At 37.5% G+C, this 19,774-nt stretch overlaps 1 protein-coding gene across 39 annotated transcripts in view; it reads left to right on the forward strand.

The window, feature by feature from the left end:
• The first annotated feature begins 8,928 nt into the window (after nt 1–8,928).
• Nucleotides 8,929–19,774, forward strand: part of LOC103057640 (E3 ubiquitin-protein ligase TRIM39-like) — a 34,052-nt gene continuing 23,206 nt past the window's right edge. For 5 of the 39 annotated variants that reach the window (XM_088142838.1, XM_088142837.1, XM_088142852.1 and 2 more), the window contains exons 1-11: nt 8,960–9,368; nt 9,468–9,547; nt 10,785–10,887; nt 12,459–12,479; nt 12,789–12,809; nt 13,388–13,408; nt 15,863–15,883; nt 16,809–16,829; nt 17,474–17,494; nt 18,421–18,441; nt 19,047–19,067. In XM_088142838.1, coding sequence (XP_087998964.1) covers nt 9,545–9,547; nt 10,785–10,887; nt 12,459–12,479; nt 12,789–12,809; nt 13,388–13,408; nt 15,863–15,883; nt 16,809–16,829; nt 17,474–17,494; nt 18,421–18,441; nt 19,047–19,067 — 274 coding nt within the window. In that variant the 5' untranslated portion in view covers nt 8,960–9,368; nt 9,468–9,544. Of the gene's footprint in view, nt 9,369–9,467; nt 9,548–10,784; nt 10,888–12,458; nt 12,480–12,788; nt 12,810–13,387; nt 13,409–15,862; nt 15,884–16,808; nt 16,830–17,473; nt 17,495–18,420; nt 18,442–19,046; nt 19,068–19,774 lie in introns of all 39 variants that reach the window. The other 34 variants (XM_088142856.1, XM_088142859.1, XM_088142860.1 and 31 more) reach the window with 24 other exon arrangements.

Genomic DNA, 19,774 nt, shown 5'->3' on the forward strand with positions numbered 1-19,774 from the left:
AGATAGTACCAATAGGCACCTTAGGTGTATTTTAAAAAAATCTGGAGCACCAACTGAAGATCATCGGCATTGACAAAATCACCATCAGTCAATTGCAAAAGGGAGCTTTACTTGGAACAGCTTACAACCTGAGACAATACCTTTGACATCATCAAACAACAACATCTGCTTACCCCAGGTCTTTGGGAAGGACTTGATAGGTGGATAAAAATGCAAAATCCAGCCTAAACATCTGGTTGACTATTATGGTTGGTAAACCATAATAATAATAATAATAATAATAATAATAATAATAATAATAATAATAAAAAATAATTACCCATTCTTTGGAGGTGGTTTAATCCCTTCCCATGCATTTGTAAACATTAAATTACTAAGTGAGAAAGTGATGTATCTCAATTCAGGAATAGTATGAAAATTCACAACATAAAATGTCATGCTGGAGTGGTAATGATTTAGTTTGATACTCTACTACAACAGAGTTATGTTTTCCTAACTAAAGATTTCTAGCTTGCTTTGAAATTATTGTGCATTTTCACTGTTGAATAATTCACTTCTATGAACTCTGTTGTGCCAATTCTGTTAATGGGTCACAAATGGAGAAATGGGACTTTGGTTGCAATTCCCTATTCATGAAATTCTCTCATTCAGCTAAACAATAGGCTTCTGAATTTGTTACTTTTTTTGTTGGCTATACAAAAACTTATCTCTCTTTTAAGCATTTTAGTTTTTTTTATTCTGCCTTTTTATTGATAATATTGTAGTATGTTTTAATTGTTTTGGATCCAGACTTTGTCATATTTAGTGTTGATTGAAATCAGTCATCTTTCAGTAGCTTAACACCCAATTCCTCCTGCCCCAATATCTCACCAGCATGTCATTTTTAATGCTCCAAATGGCGAAGATTATTAACTACATTGATTGGCTGATTATGTGCCATCATGTTGGTGTTGATTTCTAGAGACCACGTAGATATATTTTCTCCATAACGATCCGTTCCTAAGATAGGTCTTCCAATGGTGCACCTATCACTACTGTAACTAAGCCTGTCCACCTTGCTGCCGGTCATCCTTTTCTTCTTTTTCCTTCCACCTTTCCCAGTGTTATAGATTTCTCAAGAGAGCCAGGTCTTTGCATAATGTGTCCAAAATATGATAATTTGAGCCTGATCCTTTGTGACTTGAGTAAGAATTCTTGACTAATTTGTTCTATGACACATTTATTTGTTTCTCAGATATTCACTGTATTCTAAAGGATCAATATTCTTCCTATCCTGCTTCTTCAAAGTTCAGCGTTCACTTCTATACAGTGTCAAAGAGAACACCACTGCTTGTACTATTCTGATCTTTATAGCATCTGAAGACACATTACAGCATCTGAATATCTTTCCAATGCCTTCATGTCTGCTCTTCCTAGTGCTAGTCTGTGGCATACTTTTGGACTGCTTCTTCCTTTACTATTGGTGGTTGATCCTAAAAGGCAGCAGCTATCTATCACACTGATATCTTCATTGTCAGTTCTAAGGCTGTTTGTTGTGCCTGTTGTCATTAGTTTGGCTTCCTTTATATTTAATTTTAGTCCCATTATTTCACTATGTTCTTTTTATTATTTAGTCCCATTATTTCACTATGTTCTTTTATTAGTAGAACTTACAGATCCCTTGCTTTTTCAGCTATTAAAATAGTGTATCAGCATAGCACAGGTTATTGGTGTTTTTTCCTCCAATTTTAAAGCCACACTCATCTTCTTTCAATCCAACCTTCTTCTTTCCCTTAATATATAATATATTCAGCATATAGGCTGAATAAATAAGAGGAGCATATGCATCCTTGTCAAGTCTGTTTCCCCATGTTCTGTCCATACTGTGGCTTCTTGACCTGTATCAAAGTTTCAGCTCTCTGAAACTGTTTGTTAAGTTCCTTCCTGAGATTTTTGTCTTTCTTGACGTTGGCTTCTCTTCTCTTCCTGGCAATTTCTTCATTTTGTTCTGACATCCGGTTTGCTTTCTTTTGTTTCTTCATCTTTGGCACTCTCTTTTCACATTCATCTCTAACAAAATATTTAAGTTCATTCCACAATTCCTCTAGTTCTCTATCAATGATGTTCAGGACTTCAAAGTGATTCCTGTGGTTTTCCTTGAAAATAGTAGCTATATGCTCAAGATCATATCATGGAAACTGGTTGGCTTTTTTCTTCTTTAACTCAACTTGGAATTTGCACATGAGCAGTTCATGATCTGTTCCCCAGCCAACATCTGGTCATGTTTTTGACGCTGTAACTGAGCTCCTCCACCTCATTTTTAGCAATAATAGGGTCAATTTGAGTTCCCCATCTGGTGACGTTGATATACAGTGGCATCATTTTGGTTGTTTGAAGACAGTGTTAGAGTAGCAGAAATTGATAAGTTGGTCTCTTGCTTCACTTTGGTTTCCTAAGCCATACAGTCCAACTACATTTTCTTCCTTAATGTTTCAAATTTTGACATTCTGGTCTGTAATCACAAGCAGCATATCTTGCTTGCATGTTCTGTTGATTTCAATTTGACATAAAACTCATCAACCTCCTCTTCTTCTGGATTGGTGGTTGGAACATAAATCTGAATGATTGTCATATTAAAGGGTTGTCCATGAAGTTCAGCCATGTATGCATTGTAGCCAAGTACTGTTATTGCTATATACTTCCTAACTAGTAAAGCACTCCATTCCTTCTTTGTTTTTCATGTCCTGAGTAATGAACAGTATGGTCTTTTAACTGAAAGCATCCAATCCCAGTCCATCTCAATTCACTGATGCCTAAGATATTAATCTTTAGTCATTTCATTTCATCTTTCTCTATATTGAGGTTTCCTGTGTTCATGATTCTACATTCCATGTTCTCACTGTAATTCTGTCCTTGTAGCTTTGGATTTCTTTTGCTGTATGGAAACATCAGCAGCTAGACATCCCAAAGGCTTTAATCTAGCCATGTCATAACCACCGTTAGTACTTCAAAAGATCCTCAGCTCTTCCTCAGTAGCATGTTGAGTGCCTTCTGACCTGAGGGGCCCATCATCTGGCACTATATCAATCATTTTATATTTTCTACCCAGCCAGTATGAATTAATGTCTTTGCCATTGTCAGTAAAGCAATGTCCAATCCTTCTTCTGCCCAGTTCTTATTTTTGCACTGCCTAGGTTTTGGAACACAGACTTCAGCATTACATTGTCTTTTTTCTGTAGATCACAGGAGTTTCAGCAGTTTGGTTTCCATATCAAATGCAGATTGAGCTAGAACATTGAACTCTCATTTCAGAACTGAAGCAAATACAGTTTTCGTGTGTGGTGTCCAGCTATTTCTATCTCTCCTTTTCTTTTCTTTCCCTCCCCTGCAATTTCATGCTTTACTGATGTATGAATCTCTCTTGGTAGAATGTTTTGTATTATTTCTGGTTTTGATTTTCTGCAAGCTGCCTCCTAGGATCACTTGGTGTGGCTGTATATGTTGTTTAAATAAAATAAATGAAATAGAATACATAACAAGCAGTCTTCATATGCAAAACAGACTATTCAAAGGCCAAGCAAGGAGCTTAGCCTGAAAAAGTTGATTCAGTTCTAGTAAAATAGCAAGATGATCTTCCATATCCCAGGAAAGCTGCATTTTAAATATCAGGTTCTGTAGATGTTCCCAGATTGGTTTTAGTGCAAGTGTGCAAGTTCTGTTGGCTAACAGGCTATACCTTTTGTGTTAAATGTTAAAAGCCACAGTCCAAAGTGGGTATGGCCAGATCTTCCTCAAGGAGGAAATGTCAGGAATGTTGAAATGAATGTGTGCCTTGAGCATCTGTATAGCTTAAGGCACCCATTTTGCCCTTTAATTCCACCTAACCCCAACCTAAAACATGGAAATAAAAGCCTGAGTTGGGTCCCAGGCACCCTGGGATATTCTTGTGGGCACAAGAGAAATGCTGATGGGCAATACACAGTCACTATCTGGATATTTTGCTTTTCTGGTTATGCACCTATTTTACCGAAGAGAGTGGAGGCTATCAATAGTACAGAAAATGCATTTATAAATTGTTTATATCTCTGTTGCCTGAAATCTAGGAATAGCAGACCACTGCTGTTCTTCCACTGCTGTCTAGGCTTTCCTCCATCTGGGCTGGATGAACCTGATTCTATTAGAGTGTCAGAATCCTCGCAATTAAGCACTGCTAGTTTGCTTGCTTCGTTTCTGCCATCATGGGGGGGGGGGGGGAGGGGAGGGAGGAATGGAAGAATGGAATGTTAACCATTAGACGCAGATGGGTTGTTATCTGGCTCCCAGGACATCCAAGGTCATACCAACCTGAGAACCTGAGAACATTGTAGACATGCGCAGAAGAGATTCAAAGACAGAAGGGGAGGGTGAAATGGGAATGAAGTAAAATTAAGTTTTGGCGCGCACGGGATTCAGTTCCAACTATGCTTTAGAGCTGTACACTACTTTCCAATAAATGAACTTTTCTTTGAACCTGCATTGGTTTCAATGAGGGTTGCTTTCATTCAGAACTGAGTACTGTGGTTCTAACATACAGGCATCTGATGTTATGATTCTTGCTCATAAAATAATACTTAGAATTGTGTATAATATGAAATAAAAGCATTCTTCTACTGTCTCTGTACCTGTTGGTTGATTAAACAAGTTTGTTCATTTAGTCACTGTGAAGTAAAAATTCCTGCTTCATAAATGCTGACCTGAGACTTTTATCCAAATGATAAATGCTAAAATGTGCCAAGCACCTGCTAGATGAGCACTATACTTTGGCAGCCATTCAAGCCCATCTTTTTTATGAATGAGATTTCATGAAAGAGTGGGGTAGAATACTTTTCTGCCTTGGAAGATAAGAGAGTCTAAGGAACCACCTGTGCTAAGATATAATGATTTCTGGGTGGTAGATTCCAAGGATGGCAGTCTAGAGCTTCTTAGTGTCTCCAATTCCTCTTGAGATTCTCAGATAGATCCAGAGACAAAATAGCACTTTCCTTTTCAATCGGAGATTTCAAACTAGTCAGAGCCTCCTGGTCTCATGACTGCATTCTTGATGAAAGAACGTTACTCGTGTCAACAAATGGACAGTTTACCACACCCTCCAGTGTTTCATTGTCAGAGGACAGTGAATAATTAACAAGAAGATTTATGGCAAGAAAAGTAGTGATACTGTATCAGTCTTATGCCTTACGGGAATGTCAAAAAAAGAAAGAGAGAGAGAGAGAGAGAGAGAGAAGAGAGAAGAGAGAAGAGAGAAGAAAGAAGAAAGAAGAAAGAAGAAAGAAGAAAGAAGAAAGAAGACCTGGAGCACTGCTGGAGAAAGAGTGAATCCAATGAAACATGAATAAGAGTCCATATTTGGGCCTACATCATGGTGATAAGGGTAGCAAAATGTTGCTATTTCCTTGTTCTTATGGTGTTTGCTGATAGCTGCCCAGTGGCCCTGTTTAGGGTGACCCGCTCCCTATTAGGTGGGTGGGGAGGCTGGGCCACAGGATCATCTGCAGGGCCATGGAAAAGAATATTCTTGCTATCTGGTTGACAAAATCACTCAGATTCATTTTTGGACTCTAACTGGGCAAGCCCAAGTGAGTTGCCCAGGGCACAGTCCTATGATATTATCTGGACTTAGTTTGTTTTCTGTTAAACTCAAGGAAGAGGACAAGGTCCTTCTTCTGTTAGTTCAGCCACCTGTTTGTTAGACCCTCACCCCTCTTGGGTTATTAAGGCAGCCTGGGAGGTGACTACAGGGTGGGTCCATGTGGTGGTTTCAGCCTCTTTGAGAGAGGGGTGTTCCCACCAGCCTTGAAAGAAGCAGTGGGATGCTCTTTCCTCAAGAGGTCATCACTGGACCCTTCCCTATTGGATAATTATGGGCCAGTTTCCAATCTTCCTTTTTTGGGGAAATTTGTGGAAAAGGTGGTTGGGCAGCTGCAGAGGATTTTGGAGGAAACGGATTATCTGGACCCATTTCAGTATGGTTTCAGGCCAGGGTAAAGTACAGAGACTGTGCTGATGGCAGTTGTTGATGACCTTTGGTGGAGCTAGGATGGGGTAGTGCATCCATCCTAGTACTCTGTGATCTCTCAGTGGTTTTCACTACTGTTGACCACAGTATCCTTCTGGACCAGCTGCAGGGATTAGCAGTGGGAGGCACTGTGTCCTAGTGGTTCACATCCTTCCTCAGTAGTCAGTTCCAATCAGTGTTGATGGGGGAAGATTGCGTTGGTGGCCCCGCACATGTGGGGTGCTTCAGGGCTTGATGCTCTCCCCTCTCCTGTTTAACATATACATGAAACCACTGGGTGAGATCATCCACTGGTTCAGGGTTCGGTTCCATCAGTATGCTGATGATACCCAGCTCTACATTTTTATGCTGAGCTGTGCGGGTGAAGCTGTCAATGTATTGACCCAGTGTCTGGAGGCTATTCAGATCTGGATGGGGCAGAACAGACTTTAGCTCAATCTTAACAAGACTGAGTGGCTGTGGCTGTTTGGGTCCCTGGGGCTAGGGATGTTACTATTGTTGATCTTAAATAAGGCTGCACTTCCCCCTGATATGCAACTTGGGAGTCTTTCTGGACTCACAGCTCCTGCTTGAAGACAGGTGGCAGCTGTGGCCAGGAGGGCTTTTGCACAGGTTCATCTTGTGCATCAGTTGCATCCTTTCCTCGATTGGGAGACCCTTCAGATAGTTACTTATGTCCTGGTCACCTCATGTTTAGATTATTGCAATGTGCTTTACATGGCATTGCCCTTGAAGACCGGCTGAAAGCTACAGCTGGTTCAAAATGCAGTGGCGTGATCAGTAATGGGTGCTTTTTAGTATGCCCATGTGTCATCACTGCTATGTGGGCTGCACTGGTTGCAAGTCAGCTTCTGAGTACAAGTCAAGGTGCTGTTTATTACCTATAAAGCCTATGGCATACAGCCTGGATACCTGACGGACTGTTTGTCTCCAATTGCTTCTGCTCGCCTGGTATGTACATTGCCACAGAGTGGGTATGCTCCAGATCCCCTCTATCAAACATTGTCATCTTGTGGGACTGAGAAAGCATTCCTTCTCTGTCACAGTCCCCACCCTCTAGAACAGTATCCCCCCAGAGATAAAGACTATTCCCTCTCTCCTAGGGCTCCAGAAAGCCCTTAAAACCTGGCTTTGGTCCCAGGCCTGGGGCTGATGTATTATTGTATGTCTAAGGGCCCTGCTTAGTTTGATTTGTGCTGTCTGTAAGACAGTTTTAGTCTGGGCTGTTCATTTGATTTTATCTGTTTTTTATGGATTTTCCAGTTTTGTATGCCACCAAGGGTCCATTGATGTTTGGCAGCTAATAAATTCAAACAAACAAACAAGTTTTTGCATTACTTTCTATCTGCTACGTGAACTGCTTGGGGATAGCATTACATGAATTGCCGTGCACATGTATATTGAATACAGTATACCTATATACTTATGAGTAAGGTTTGCGTGGATATGGTTTCCCTTCTAGTGAAAATTAAAGGGGAAAATATAATATCAAGATATAAAAGGGGAAATTCACCTTACAGATTCACTCATGGTTCTTCATATCCAGTGAGAGACTGCTCTGGTTTTATTGCTTGCAGTTCCCTAATGTTAATCCTAAAATATTCCTTAAGAAATCAGTTCAGGAGCTGCAGATTCAACAGTGACCTTTAGTGGGATTAAATGCTCAGCATGTTAGGGCCATACTGTACATAAATGATGCTGGGTTGATTCCAATTTTAGTCACATTTAGACTAGAATACTTAAGTATGAACAGAGAAGTCTACAGGATACATACATCATATCTAATGTAAATACCATTAATTTCAAGGGTTCTACAGCAGAAATAGGCACTCTGATATCTTCCAGGTACTGTGGACAATTTCAGCCATTGCCCATTTGTCAATGGGTCTGGTACCATTGTACCAATGCAAGCCTCAGATTACCAAACTCTTCTCTGAACCAGTGGGTTGGTTCTATTCCACAGAATAGACTGTCTTTCATCTATCAGTTTATATGCTAGAGTACTGACCTACATTTAGATACAATCAAATGGGCAGCTCTATAGAGATGTATAATAGTCATTGTGGTGTGGAGCCCCATAGAACGTTGACTTAGATTGTGGGAAGCTGTCAGGGAGTGCCAGAAATCCTTCCTTCCTTCCTTCCTTCCTTCCTTCCTTCCTTCCTTCCTTCCTTCCTTCCTTCCTTCCTTCCTTCCTTCCTTCCTTCCTTCCTTCCTTCCTTCCTTCCTTCCTGATGTGTATCAGGTGCAGTAGGTGCAGTAAAAAAAAAGCCTCATATTTGGAGCATGCAGAAGAAGAAGAAGAAGAAGAAGAAGAAGAAGAAGAAGAAGAAGAAGAAGAAGAAGAAGAAGAAGAAGAAGAAGAAGAAGAAGAAGAAGAAGAAGAAGAAGAAGAAGAAGGAGACGCCAGAGAGAATCCTGGGTGATGGGGAAAATCTGCTATAATGACAATGGAAAATTTTGGCCTTATCTGACTGATTATCTGAGTCCCAGACCCTCTGCTTGAATTCTGCTAAGGTTTTATTGAGGCCTAACATAGTATAGCTGGTATTGATGGACTACAATGTATCTGATATTAGTCATTGGTGAGTAGTTGCTCCCTCCAGTATCAGCTGCATTTTGCTTAGAATTGAGGAACCCAAGAGGGCCAATCTAGGCACTTTCCACATCTTTCTAGCTGGTCATCATGAGGAAAGGGATACTGGATTCAATAGGTTTTTTGTCTGATCCATTTCATTCTCTTGCAAACTGAAGCAATGGAAACAATAGTGTTTGGAACTGTTGGCAAGAAGGAATCCAGGGTTTTGAAGACATGAAGATGAAGGAAGTAGGGACTGAATATTGACTTGGTTGAACCCAACAGAAGAAGAAGATGTCATAAAAGTTAATAATTGAATAGGAACAAAGTCTGATGCACAACACACAGTAATATTTCTGTTTTCTACTTCTCTCTGATCTGTGCCTACACCATAGTATTTTTACTGTAGTTTCATGCACTTCAGGTAATGTAATACAAAGGAATTTCTGTGAAGACCTGAGAAGTAAATTGACTCTTGTGACTACGAAGAGCTATTCCTTTTCTCACTCTACTACCTATTGAAAAATCTTGCTTTTCTTTTCTTTTTTTTTAGTTTACTGAAGGGTTAGACATGGTCAATACCACCTGGTATTACAGGGCTTTTTAAAAGGCAGGACAAATCTAAAATATTTTTATATACATTTTTAAGAGGCAGAATTTAGAAGAATTTAGATAGATGAAGATCATCTAGATGGAGTATGCAACCAAGTGGTTTATAATGGGATTCAACTGCAAAAGATACATTGTGATCTAACCGTGAGTAAAAGTAAAACCAATCTACAGTTATTGAAAAGGTGTTTTTGCCTTGTAATACATTTTAATTCTTGTAATATTTAATATTTTGGTGAGGGAAAGGAGAGTGATATGTTCCTGATGGAGTGAGAAACCCAAAGCCTGAGCTGAAACATGCATTTGGATATATGTTCATTTAAATGGTAAACATCACTGTACTTAAAAATAAATATTGTAGCTGCCTTTGTTTTTATACTTTAAGTACTTCCATACCAACATTTTACATTTTTGTCTTCCCTTGACATATACTATTTGCTTGTAACAATAATCATTCATAAGGCTGAACACTTGTTTTTATATCAAAATATTTTTAAGAATAACCATTTGTGGAAATTGGGAAAATGTTATCCTGTTTTCTCTAAATAATGCATTTATTGGATATTTATTTATTTATTTATTAAATTTGCCCCCCCCCCACACCCACCCATCTCTCCCCAATGGGGGATTCTATTTGATACCTTCACCAGAATCCCAGATTTTTATGGGACTATGTCTTAACTTGTGCCTGGCTCCTGCTAGAGACCACTGACATGAACACCATGCCAAGCGTAAAGCATTTGTCCTCTTTAAGAAACAAGAGGAGCATCACTACTCAAGCAAAATGGACAAACTGTATAAACTGCATTTGCCAAGAGCTGACAATCTGAGAGATCTGGGGTATGACGGGGTTAATGAACATTAACCCCCCCAAACTCAGGGAGGCAGTGAAAGAGAGGAAGGCCTGGCGCGATATTGTTCATGGGCTCGCGAAGAGTCGGACATGACTTAATGACTGAACAACAACAACCCAAAAAAGAGATTAATTCCATAGAGATTACTTCCTCTATGGAATTTTCCAATTAAAAAAAAAGAGGGGAAAAAAAGGCTGAAAATATGCAACAAAGATACGATTTTATGTCATCCTGTATCGCGGCTGTTGTGTCCTACATGTAAAAGTAAATGCTCAGAGCCTTAGTGCAGAGGGCAGAGGGGATGCCGACAGTAAAAGTGGAGTAGAATTATTGGACTCTTTTACATGGGGCAGTGTACAGGAGTCAAGAAAGAACATTTCTAGAGCTTTAGAATAATGAATCTAAAAGTCATGTTACTATAATAAAATTAAGATTGCTATGCAAAAGTTGGGAAGTATATTCTTCATAGCAATGAATATAATCAAATTTCTTGGGAGAGAAAATGCATGAGTTTTCTTCTGGAATATCATCAAAAAAAAGCTCCAGGGAGTAAAAGCACTATGGCTATCCAGCTACTAAAGATTTTAATTTATTCTGAAGATATGTATCAACTGACTGATGTTCCAATGTCAGATCCAGTTCGGTTAATGTAAAAAGAAGACTATAAGTATTTTTCTGTCCTTTTTGGCTTTGTGTTTTATGCTTCCAGACATTTGCTCGGATGCTAATGAATCCTTATGCAATGGAGATATTAATTACGTTGAGTGTTGTGGTTATTTCCACTCTTGGTTTCCTGATATACAGGCGGAAAGGTAAGAGTGTTAGCCTTTTCCAAAGATACTGAACAATTTGTCCTTTCAATCTTCATATCTAAGCTAACGTGCACTCACTTATACGCACACTGGTATTTTTTCTTTCTATTGCAGTATCAGGATATATGGAAAACAAATTGTGCACTTCATGTTAGAAACAGAGATTGCATAAAGGCAACCCAACTAGCAAGGTTAACTCAAGATTTAGCCTTGTGCAAAGAGCAAAACACAAAAAACAGACAACAAAAAACCCCACCCTTCTGGTACACATTCAGAAGTCAGCCAGAGAGGCAGTTGACTCTAACTTCAATTGTAACAAGGAATTAATGAATTAAGATCTACCTGTGCTCTGGACGACATCAGACTTGATTGGGACACATGGTTGCATACCCTCCTGATCGTGGGTGTCCTTTCCTTATACCTTTCTAGCTCTGCTGCCACCACTAAACCTTTTCTAGTTTTGAATTTCTTTATCTCCTTTCTTTTTTCTTTTTAAAATATCTCAAAGGAAACATGACTGTGTGAAACACGGGCAAGTGTATCTGTAATCAACCAATAGGTGCCTACTCTCATACTATATACATTCCTAACACATCTCCCTACTTCTACAAGCATAGGGATGACGTCATCCTGCCTGATTGTAGAGCTGGTTGCCTTACCATAGAGTGAGTATTCTCACTCCAAAGAAACGTCATTGTTGTGCTAACTGGAAAAGAGACTTCCACAGGCATTTGCTTATTTTGTGATAGAAGCAAAAGGACTTCAAAAAAAATTAGTCTCCTATTTCATAGAAGACACAAAAATATGCAAATGGATATTTTACATCAGTTGTCTCCGTTGGGAGAATATTTAGGGGTCAAATAGGGAATGACCCTCCTTATTTGTGGATAGGGACTGGCATGAATTTATCACCTCTGTGTCAGTTACCAGTCTACTTCTGGTCTGAATTTAATATCTGACATATCGATCTGAAATTCCACAGTCCTACATAATCTACGAATTCTCAGGGAGCCGCTTTATAACAGAATTTAACAATCACATGTAACTCTTTATTAAAACTGCCAATTTTTCAGTAAGGTTTATTAGTTATTAGCCAGCAGAAGCAACTCAGTTCAGCATGTTCTACCTGAACTTTGGAAAACGTTCCTTTAATGGACTTCTTTATGATGTTCTTTGAACTTTTTTGGAAACATGGCAATGTGTTTTTCTGTTACACTTTGAACTTGTGCAAGAAATATTTTCCCTCCATCCCTCCTGACTCCTGTATATTTCTGTAATCATTTTAACGTAATTATCCTGTACAATTTGAGAGAAATGTTACCTGATTCAATATCTGAGATAAAATTTTGCTCTGATAGAAATCTTGTTCTTAAGGTATAACTCTATGTATAATCTTTTGCAAAATATTTCCATTCTGAAAACACTAAGTCTATCATTTTTAACTGTTTAGTTAAATCCAGATCAGAAGGTAATCCATTCTTTCTTGAAAATAGAAATCTTACAGGGTTTTTTAATGGAATTGTTCTTAATTGATTCATTCTTATAAAAACTGAATGTATCTTTCTTTTCAGATCAGTTAAGCACAGGAAATGGTAGGTATTATGAAAGGGTTTAATCACTTATTGTGTTGAAGATCAAGGAGGGGATATAGATTCTTTCAGAACAGTTTTTGCAATCAGTGGGATAATGATGATTAAACTAAGCTTCATTGTTTTAGTGCATATACTCTTACGAACACTCTCATTAAAGAGAAATCTCGTAAGCTTATCTCATTTAAATCCCAATTAATGTAACCCAAATCACAAATGGAAAGCAATTCTCCACAAATGTTATGCATTTCTTGATGGAATGATTCTGGATTGGTTTATTAATATGAAAACTAAATGCATCTTACTTTTCAGAAAACTTAAGGAAAGAAAAAGGTAAGTGTCATGAAAGCTTTTACCGTCAGTATTTTGGGTGGGTTCCATAGAGTTAACGTTTCGCCAACCGGGGTGTCTTGGTACCCCCAGTGATCATATCTGTTGTATAGTGTGGCACTGTAGATATTTGAAAACTTGGGATAATTTATAAGTACTGATATTCAGTGGATATTAGGCTCTCCCAAATGCTCTTACGTTCAGCATAGGCATCTGCCTTCCGATACCTTTATGTTCCAAAGCCCTGATGATCATGAATTTTAAAAAGATAGTTACTAACCAACCAACCAACCAATCAATGAATTGATCAATTAATCACTAGTTAGCTAACTGGCAGTTACTACTTCTTCCTGAAATGCATGCATAATACTGTAGTTAGAGCTTTATGAATCTGAGCTCTCCCTGAAGTTATGTCAAGCTCTGCAAAAAGAATTGAGATTTCGGTTGGAAATTGATTTTGACTGGAAGTAGAATAGTCATTTTAAAGGTATTATCCTATATAATTTGCAGATTATCCTGTATAATTCAATATCTGAGAGAAAATAGTGCTCTGATATAATCCTATGTATTTTATTTTGCAGAACAATTGCGTTGTGAAAAAGGTAGGTTTTCCAAATTGCTTCTATTTGTATTCAACCTCATTCATTAAAACATACATTTATTATCATCATTATTAATGACCTCCTCCAACTGTACAGTACAAATTGACTCTTCCTTTTGGATTCATCTTGTTTAGAGAAGACCAGACCTATAAAGATTCCTGGGATAAATAAATTGGGGTTGAAAAGTCCTCTTCATTTCCATTGATCTCCTCTATTCTAAGGAAGTTGAAACGTGCCTCACCCAGTGACTGAAGTTTCAAAATTAATATATAAACCAGAAAGAAAAGGGCATGTCCTATAATGTCTTCTAAAGAAAGTGAATGCTCTGTGTCTCCTAGTTTGCTTTGTAGTAAATAGCAACATTAACAGTCATGCCATAGTCTCTTCTTGCTTCAACAACGTTCCTTTAATGGACTTCTTTATGTTGTTCTTTGAACTTTTTTGGGGGGGGAACATGTCAAAATGTTTTTCAGTTAAACTTTGAATTTGTGCAATTGTTTTTTACCTCCATTCCTCCTGAGTCCTCTATTTTTCTCTACTCATTTTAAAGTAGAAATTATTATCCTGTATAATTTGCAGAGAAATTTTACCTGATTCAATATCTGAGATAAAATCTGCTCTGATAGAAAAGATGTGCTGAAGATATAACCCTAAATATTTTCTTTTGCAGAACTATTGCATTTTGGAAAGTCTTCCAAAGTGTTTCTATTTGTACTCAACTTCATTAAGGACAACATGCATTATTTATTAATTGATTGATTGATCACATTTATATGGTCATTTGGAAAGTGCAGCTGGTCAAAAATGTAGAGGCTGAGGGAACCACAGGGATTTCCCAATGTCTGTATAGTACACTGCTACTGGTTGCCTGTTGACTTCTGGGTATAAGTCCCCTTTTAAAGCCCTTCAGGTCACAGGACCAGGATATATTAGGGAGAATTGCTTAACTTTTAAAAAGGAAGAGTTTTATTTAAGAACTCTTTATTCAGCAATAAATAAATAAATGGTATAAGGATGGATTTGGATCCATTAAAAGCAGTCTGTTTAAGGCTATTAGGACAATACCTAAGACTCTCAGTAAGGATAAATCTTATAACACTATCACGATTCAACCCCAATTAATGTAATCCAAATCACAGATGGAAATCAATTCTGCACAGATATTCAAAAAACATTGAATCAAACTTTCATGTTTTTATGGCATATGCTACTACTGTAAATAAATCACAGGATTTATTTATCTTTTTTTTTACTATCACCTGAATTAAACCCAGATTAGAAGGTAAAGGTTTTAGGTATTTATTAATTGTTTTATTTTGTTCTATGCCTCCCAGAGTCACTTCTTTTGTGATAAGGCTATGTAAATTAAACAAATAAAAATAAATACATAAATAAATCTATTATTTCTTTTGAAAATACATAGTCCAGAAATCTTATGCTTTTTTGGTGGAATTGTTCTTAATTGATTCACCCTTATAAAAATTGAAAGTATCTTCTTTTCAGATCAGCTAAGATCAGAAAATGGTAGCTATTATGAAAGCTTTTAATCAGTTATTCTGTTCAGGAACAAGGATTGGAGGAAGATTCTTTCAGAACAGTTTTTGAAATCAGTGGGACCATAATGATTTATCTAGGCTTCATTGTTTTAGTGCTTATACTCTTATTAAGATGGTCACTGAGGATAAATCAATTAGGTCTTTCACACTTAAACCCCAGTTACTGTAATCTAAATCATAAATGGAATTCAATTCTAAGCAAATATTATTCTTTCCTTGATGGACTGATTCTGCATTGGTTTATTCATATGAAATTCAATACATCTTTCTTTTCAAAAAAGTTAAGGAGAGAAAACAGTAGGTGTCATGAAGGCTTTTGCTATCAATATTTGGGGTTGGTTCTGTAGAATTAACTTTTCTTCATCTGGGATGACTTGGTACCCCCAGTGATCATATCTCTTGTACAGTGTGGCACTGTAGATATTTGAAAACTTGGGATAATTTGTACGAACTGATGTTCAAGAGAAATTAGGCTCTCCTGAATGCTCTTACATTCAGCATAGGTGTCTGCCTTCTGATACCTTTATGTTCCAAAGCCCTGATTCACGTCTATTTTAAAAGTCAGTCAGTAAGTCAGTCAGTCAATGAATCAATCAATGAATGAATGAATCAATCAATCAATCAATCAATCAATCAATCAATCAATTGCTAGTTAGCTAACTGGCACTCACTACTTCTTCCTGAACGCCATGGTCATTAGTTACAGCTTTGTGAATCTGAGCTCTCCCCGAAGATAAGCAAACTCTTCCAAAAGAACTGAGATTTTCTTGGAAATTGAATTCAGGCAGAACAGTCATTTTAAAGGCCTTATCTTGTAGAATTTGCAGATTATCCTGTATGTTTCAATATCTGAGAGAAAAATGTGCTCTGATATAACCCTACGTATTTTATTTTGCAGAACTATTGCATTCCGAAAAAGGTAAGTTTTCCTAATTCTTTCTCTGTGTATGCAACCTCATTCATTAAAACATACTATAAAAATGATAATAATAAAGGTTATTTAGTCTTAGATGACATACAATGTTACATGATAATAATGACCTCCTCTAATTGTCCAGCGGAAGTTCACTCTTCCTTTGTGATTCATCTTGTTCAGAGAAGACCAGACCTATGAAGATTTCTGGGATAAATAAGTGGGGGTTGAAAAGTCCTATTCATTTCCAACCATCTCCTCTACCCTAAGGAGAATGAAATATGCCTGACGCGGTGGTTGAAGTTTCAAAATTCATATAGAAACCAGAAAGAAAAGGGCACACCCCATAATGTCTTTTAAACAAACAGAATGTTTTGTGCCTTTTAGTTAGTTCTGGTATAAACAATGAGATTAACAGTCATGACATAGTCCCTTCTTGCTTGGAGAATTGCAATGCGCTCTACATGGGGCTGCAGTTGAAGGTCACTTGAAATTACAGCTGGTCGAGCATGTAGTGGATGAGGGGACCACAGGCATTTCACAATGTGCTCAGAGGACACTGTACTGGTTGCATATTGACTTTTGGGTCTCCTTTTAAAGGCCTTCAGGCCACAGGCCCTGGATATATTCGGAAGAATGTCTTAACTGTTAAAGAGGAAGAGTTTTAATTAAGATCCCTTTCATCAGTGATAAATAAGTAAAGGGTATAAGGATGGATTTGGATCCATTAAAAGCAGTCTCTTTAAAATTATTGGGAGAATAAGAGACTCTTGGGAAGGAGAAATCTTGTACGCGTATCACGTTTCAACCTCAATTAATGTAATCCAAATCAGAAATGGAAATCAATTCTCCACAAATGTTTTACTTTTCTGGATGGAATGATTCTAAACCTGTTTATTCAAATGAAAACTAAGTGCATCTTTCTTTTCAGAAAATTTAAGGAGAGAAAACGGTAAGTGTCAGGACGGCTTTTTCTATCAGTATTTTGGTTTGTTCTATAGAATTAACTTTTCTTAATCTGGGATGTCTTGGTACCCCCAGTGTATCTCTTCTAGAGTGTGGCACTGTAGATATTTGAAAACTTGGGATATTTTTTACGAATTTATGTTCAACAGGTATTAGTCTCTCCCGAATGCTCTTACTTTCAGCATAGGCGTCTCCCTTTTGATACCTTTACGTTCCAAAGCCCTGATTCACATCTATTTTAAAAGTCAGTCAGTCAGTCAGTCAGTCAGTCAGTCAGTCAATGAATGAATGAATGAATGAATGAATGAGTGAATGAATGAATGAATCAATCAATCAATCAATCAATCAATCAATCAATTGCTAGTCAGCTGACTGGCATTGACTACTTCTTCCTGAATGCCATGGTGATTAGTTAGAGCTTTGTGAATCTGAGCTCTCCCCGAAGATATGTCGAACTCTTCAAAAAGAACTGAGATTTTGCTTGGAAATTGAATTCAGGCAGAGGTGGAACAGTCGTTTTAACGACTGTTAAATCCTGTATTATCCTGTAGAATTTGCAGATTATCCTGTATGTTTCAATATCTAGAGAAAAATTTGCTCTGATACAACCCTATGTAATTTATGTTGCAGAACTATTGCATTCCCAAAAAGGTAAGTTTTCCAAATTGTTTCTATTTATATGCAACCTCATTCATTAAAACATACTATAATAATGATAATAATAAATGTTATTTAGTGTTAGATAGCATACAATGTCATGTGATAATAATGACCTCCTCTAATTGTACAGCACAGATTCACTCTTGCTTTCTGATTCATCTTGTTCAGAGAAGACCAGACCTTTGAAGATTTCTGGGAAAATAAATTGGGGTTGAAAAGTCCTATTCATTTCCAATCATCTCCTCTACTCTAAGGAAAATGAAATATGCCTCACGCAGTGGTTGAAGTTTCAAAATTCATATAGAAACCAGAAAGAAAAGAGCATACCCCGTAATGTCTTCTAAACAAACCGAATGTTTTGTGCCTTTATGTGCCATAAAGAATGAGATTAACAGTCATGACATAGTCACTTCTTGGTCGGAGAATTGCAATGCGCTCTACATGGGGCTGCAGTTGAAGGTCACTTGGAAAGTGCAGCTGGTCGAGCATGTAGAGGCCGAGAGCACGACAGGCATTTCAAAATGTGCTCAGAGGACACTGTACTGGTTGCCTGTTGCCTTTTGGGCAGGTCCCCTTTTAAAGACCTTCAGGTCAAAACACCTGGATATATTAGGGAGAATGATTTAACTTCTTAAAAGGAAGAGTTTTAATTAAGATCCCTTTCTTCAGTTATAAATAAATAAATAAATGGTATAAGGATGGATTTGGATCCATTAAAAGCAGTCTCTTTAAAGTTATTAGGAGAATTAGAGACTCTCGGTAAGGAGAAATCTTGTAAGCCTATCACGTTTCAATCTCAATTAATGTAATCGAAATCACAAATGGAAATCAATTCTCCACAAATGTTTTACTTTTCTGGATGGAATGATTTTAAACCTGTTTATTCAAATGAAAACTAAGGGCATCTTTCTTTTCAGAAAATTTAAGGAGAGAAAACGGTAAGTGTCAGGAAGGCTTTTTCTATCAATATTTTGGGTTTGTTCTATAGAATTAACTTTTCTTCATCTGGGATGACTTGGTACCCCCAGTGATCATATCTCTTCTACAGTGTGGCACTGTACATATTTGAAAACTTGGGATAATTTATACGAATTGATGTTCAACAGATATTAGTCTCTCCCGAATGTTCTTACGTTCACCATAGGCATCTGCCGTCTGATACCTTTATGATCCAAAGCCCTGATTCACGTCTATTTTAAAAGTCAGTAAGTCAGTCAATGATCAAGTCAATGAATGAATGAATGAATGAATCAATCAATCAATCAATCAATCAATCAATCAATCAATTGCTAGTTAGCTAACTGGTACTGATTACTTCTTCCTTTACGCCATGGTGATTAGTTAGAGCTTTGTGAATCTGAGCTCTCCCCGAAGATAATCAAACTCTTCAAAAAGAACTGAGATTTTGCTTGGAAATTGAATTCAGGTGGAGGTGGAACAGTCGTTTTAAAGGTATTATCCTTCAATTTGCAGATTATCCTGTATGTTTCAAATTCTGAGAGAAAAATTTGCTCTGAGTAACCCTATGTATTTTATTTTGCAGAACTATCGCATTCCGAAAAAGGTAAGTTTTCCAAATTTTTTCTATTTGTATGCAACCTCAATCATTAAAACATAATATAATAATGATAATAATAAATGTTATCTAGGGTTAGATGACATACAATGGTACGTTTAAATAATGACCTCCTCTAATTGTACAGCGGAAATTCACTCTTCCTTTCTGATTCATCTTGTTCAGAGAAGACCAGACCTATGAAGATTTCTGGGATAAATATATTGGGGTTGAAAAGTCCTATTCATTTCCAACCATCTCTTCTACCCTAAGGCAAATGAAATATGTGTCACGCAGTGGTTGAAGTTTCAAATTCATATAGAAACCAGAAAGAAAAGGGCATATCCCGTAATGTCTTCTAAAGAAAGTGACTGTTTTGTGCCTTTCAGCTTTTTTTTGCAATAAACAGTGAGATTAACAGTCATGGCATAGTCACTTCTTGGTTGGAGAATTGCAATGCGGTCTACATGGGGCTGCAGTTGAAGGTCACTTGGAAAGTGCAGCTGGTCGAGAATGCAAAGGCCGAGTGAACCACAGGCATTTCACATCTGTGCTCAGAGGACACTGTACTGGTTGCCTGTTGACTTTTGGGCAGGTCCCCTTTTAAAGACCTTCAGGTCAAAACACCTGGATATATTATGGAGAATGATTTAACTTCTTAAAAGGAAGAGTTTTAATTAAGATCCCTTTCTTCAGTTATAAATAAATAAATAAAT

This window comes from Python bivittatus, unplaced genomic scaffold (genome assembly GCF_059951505.1).
Source record: "Python bivittatus isolate LINGU-HERP-01145 unplaced genomic scaffold, Pbiv_v1 ctg000440_np1212, whole genome shotgun sequence".
Classification (NCBI taxonomy): Eukaryota; Metazoa; Chordata; class Lepidosauria; order Squamata; family Pythonidae; genus Python; species Python bivittatus.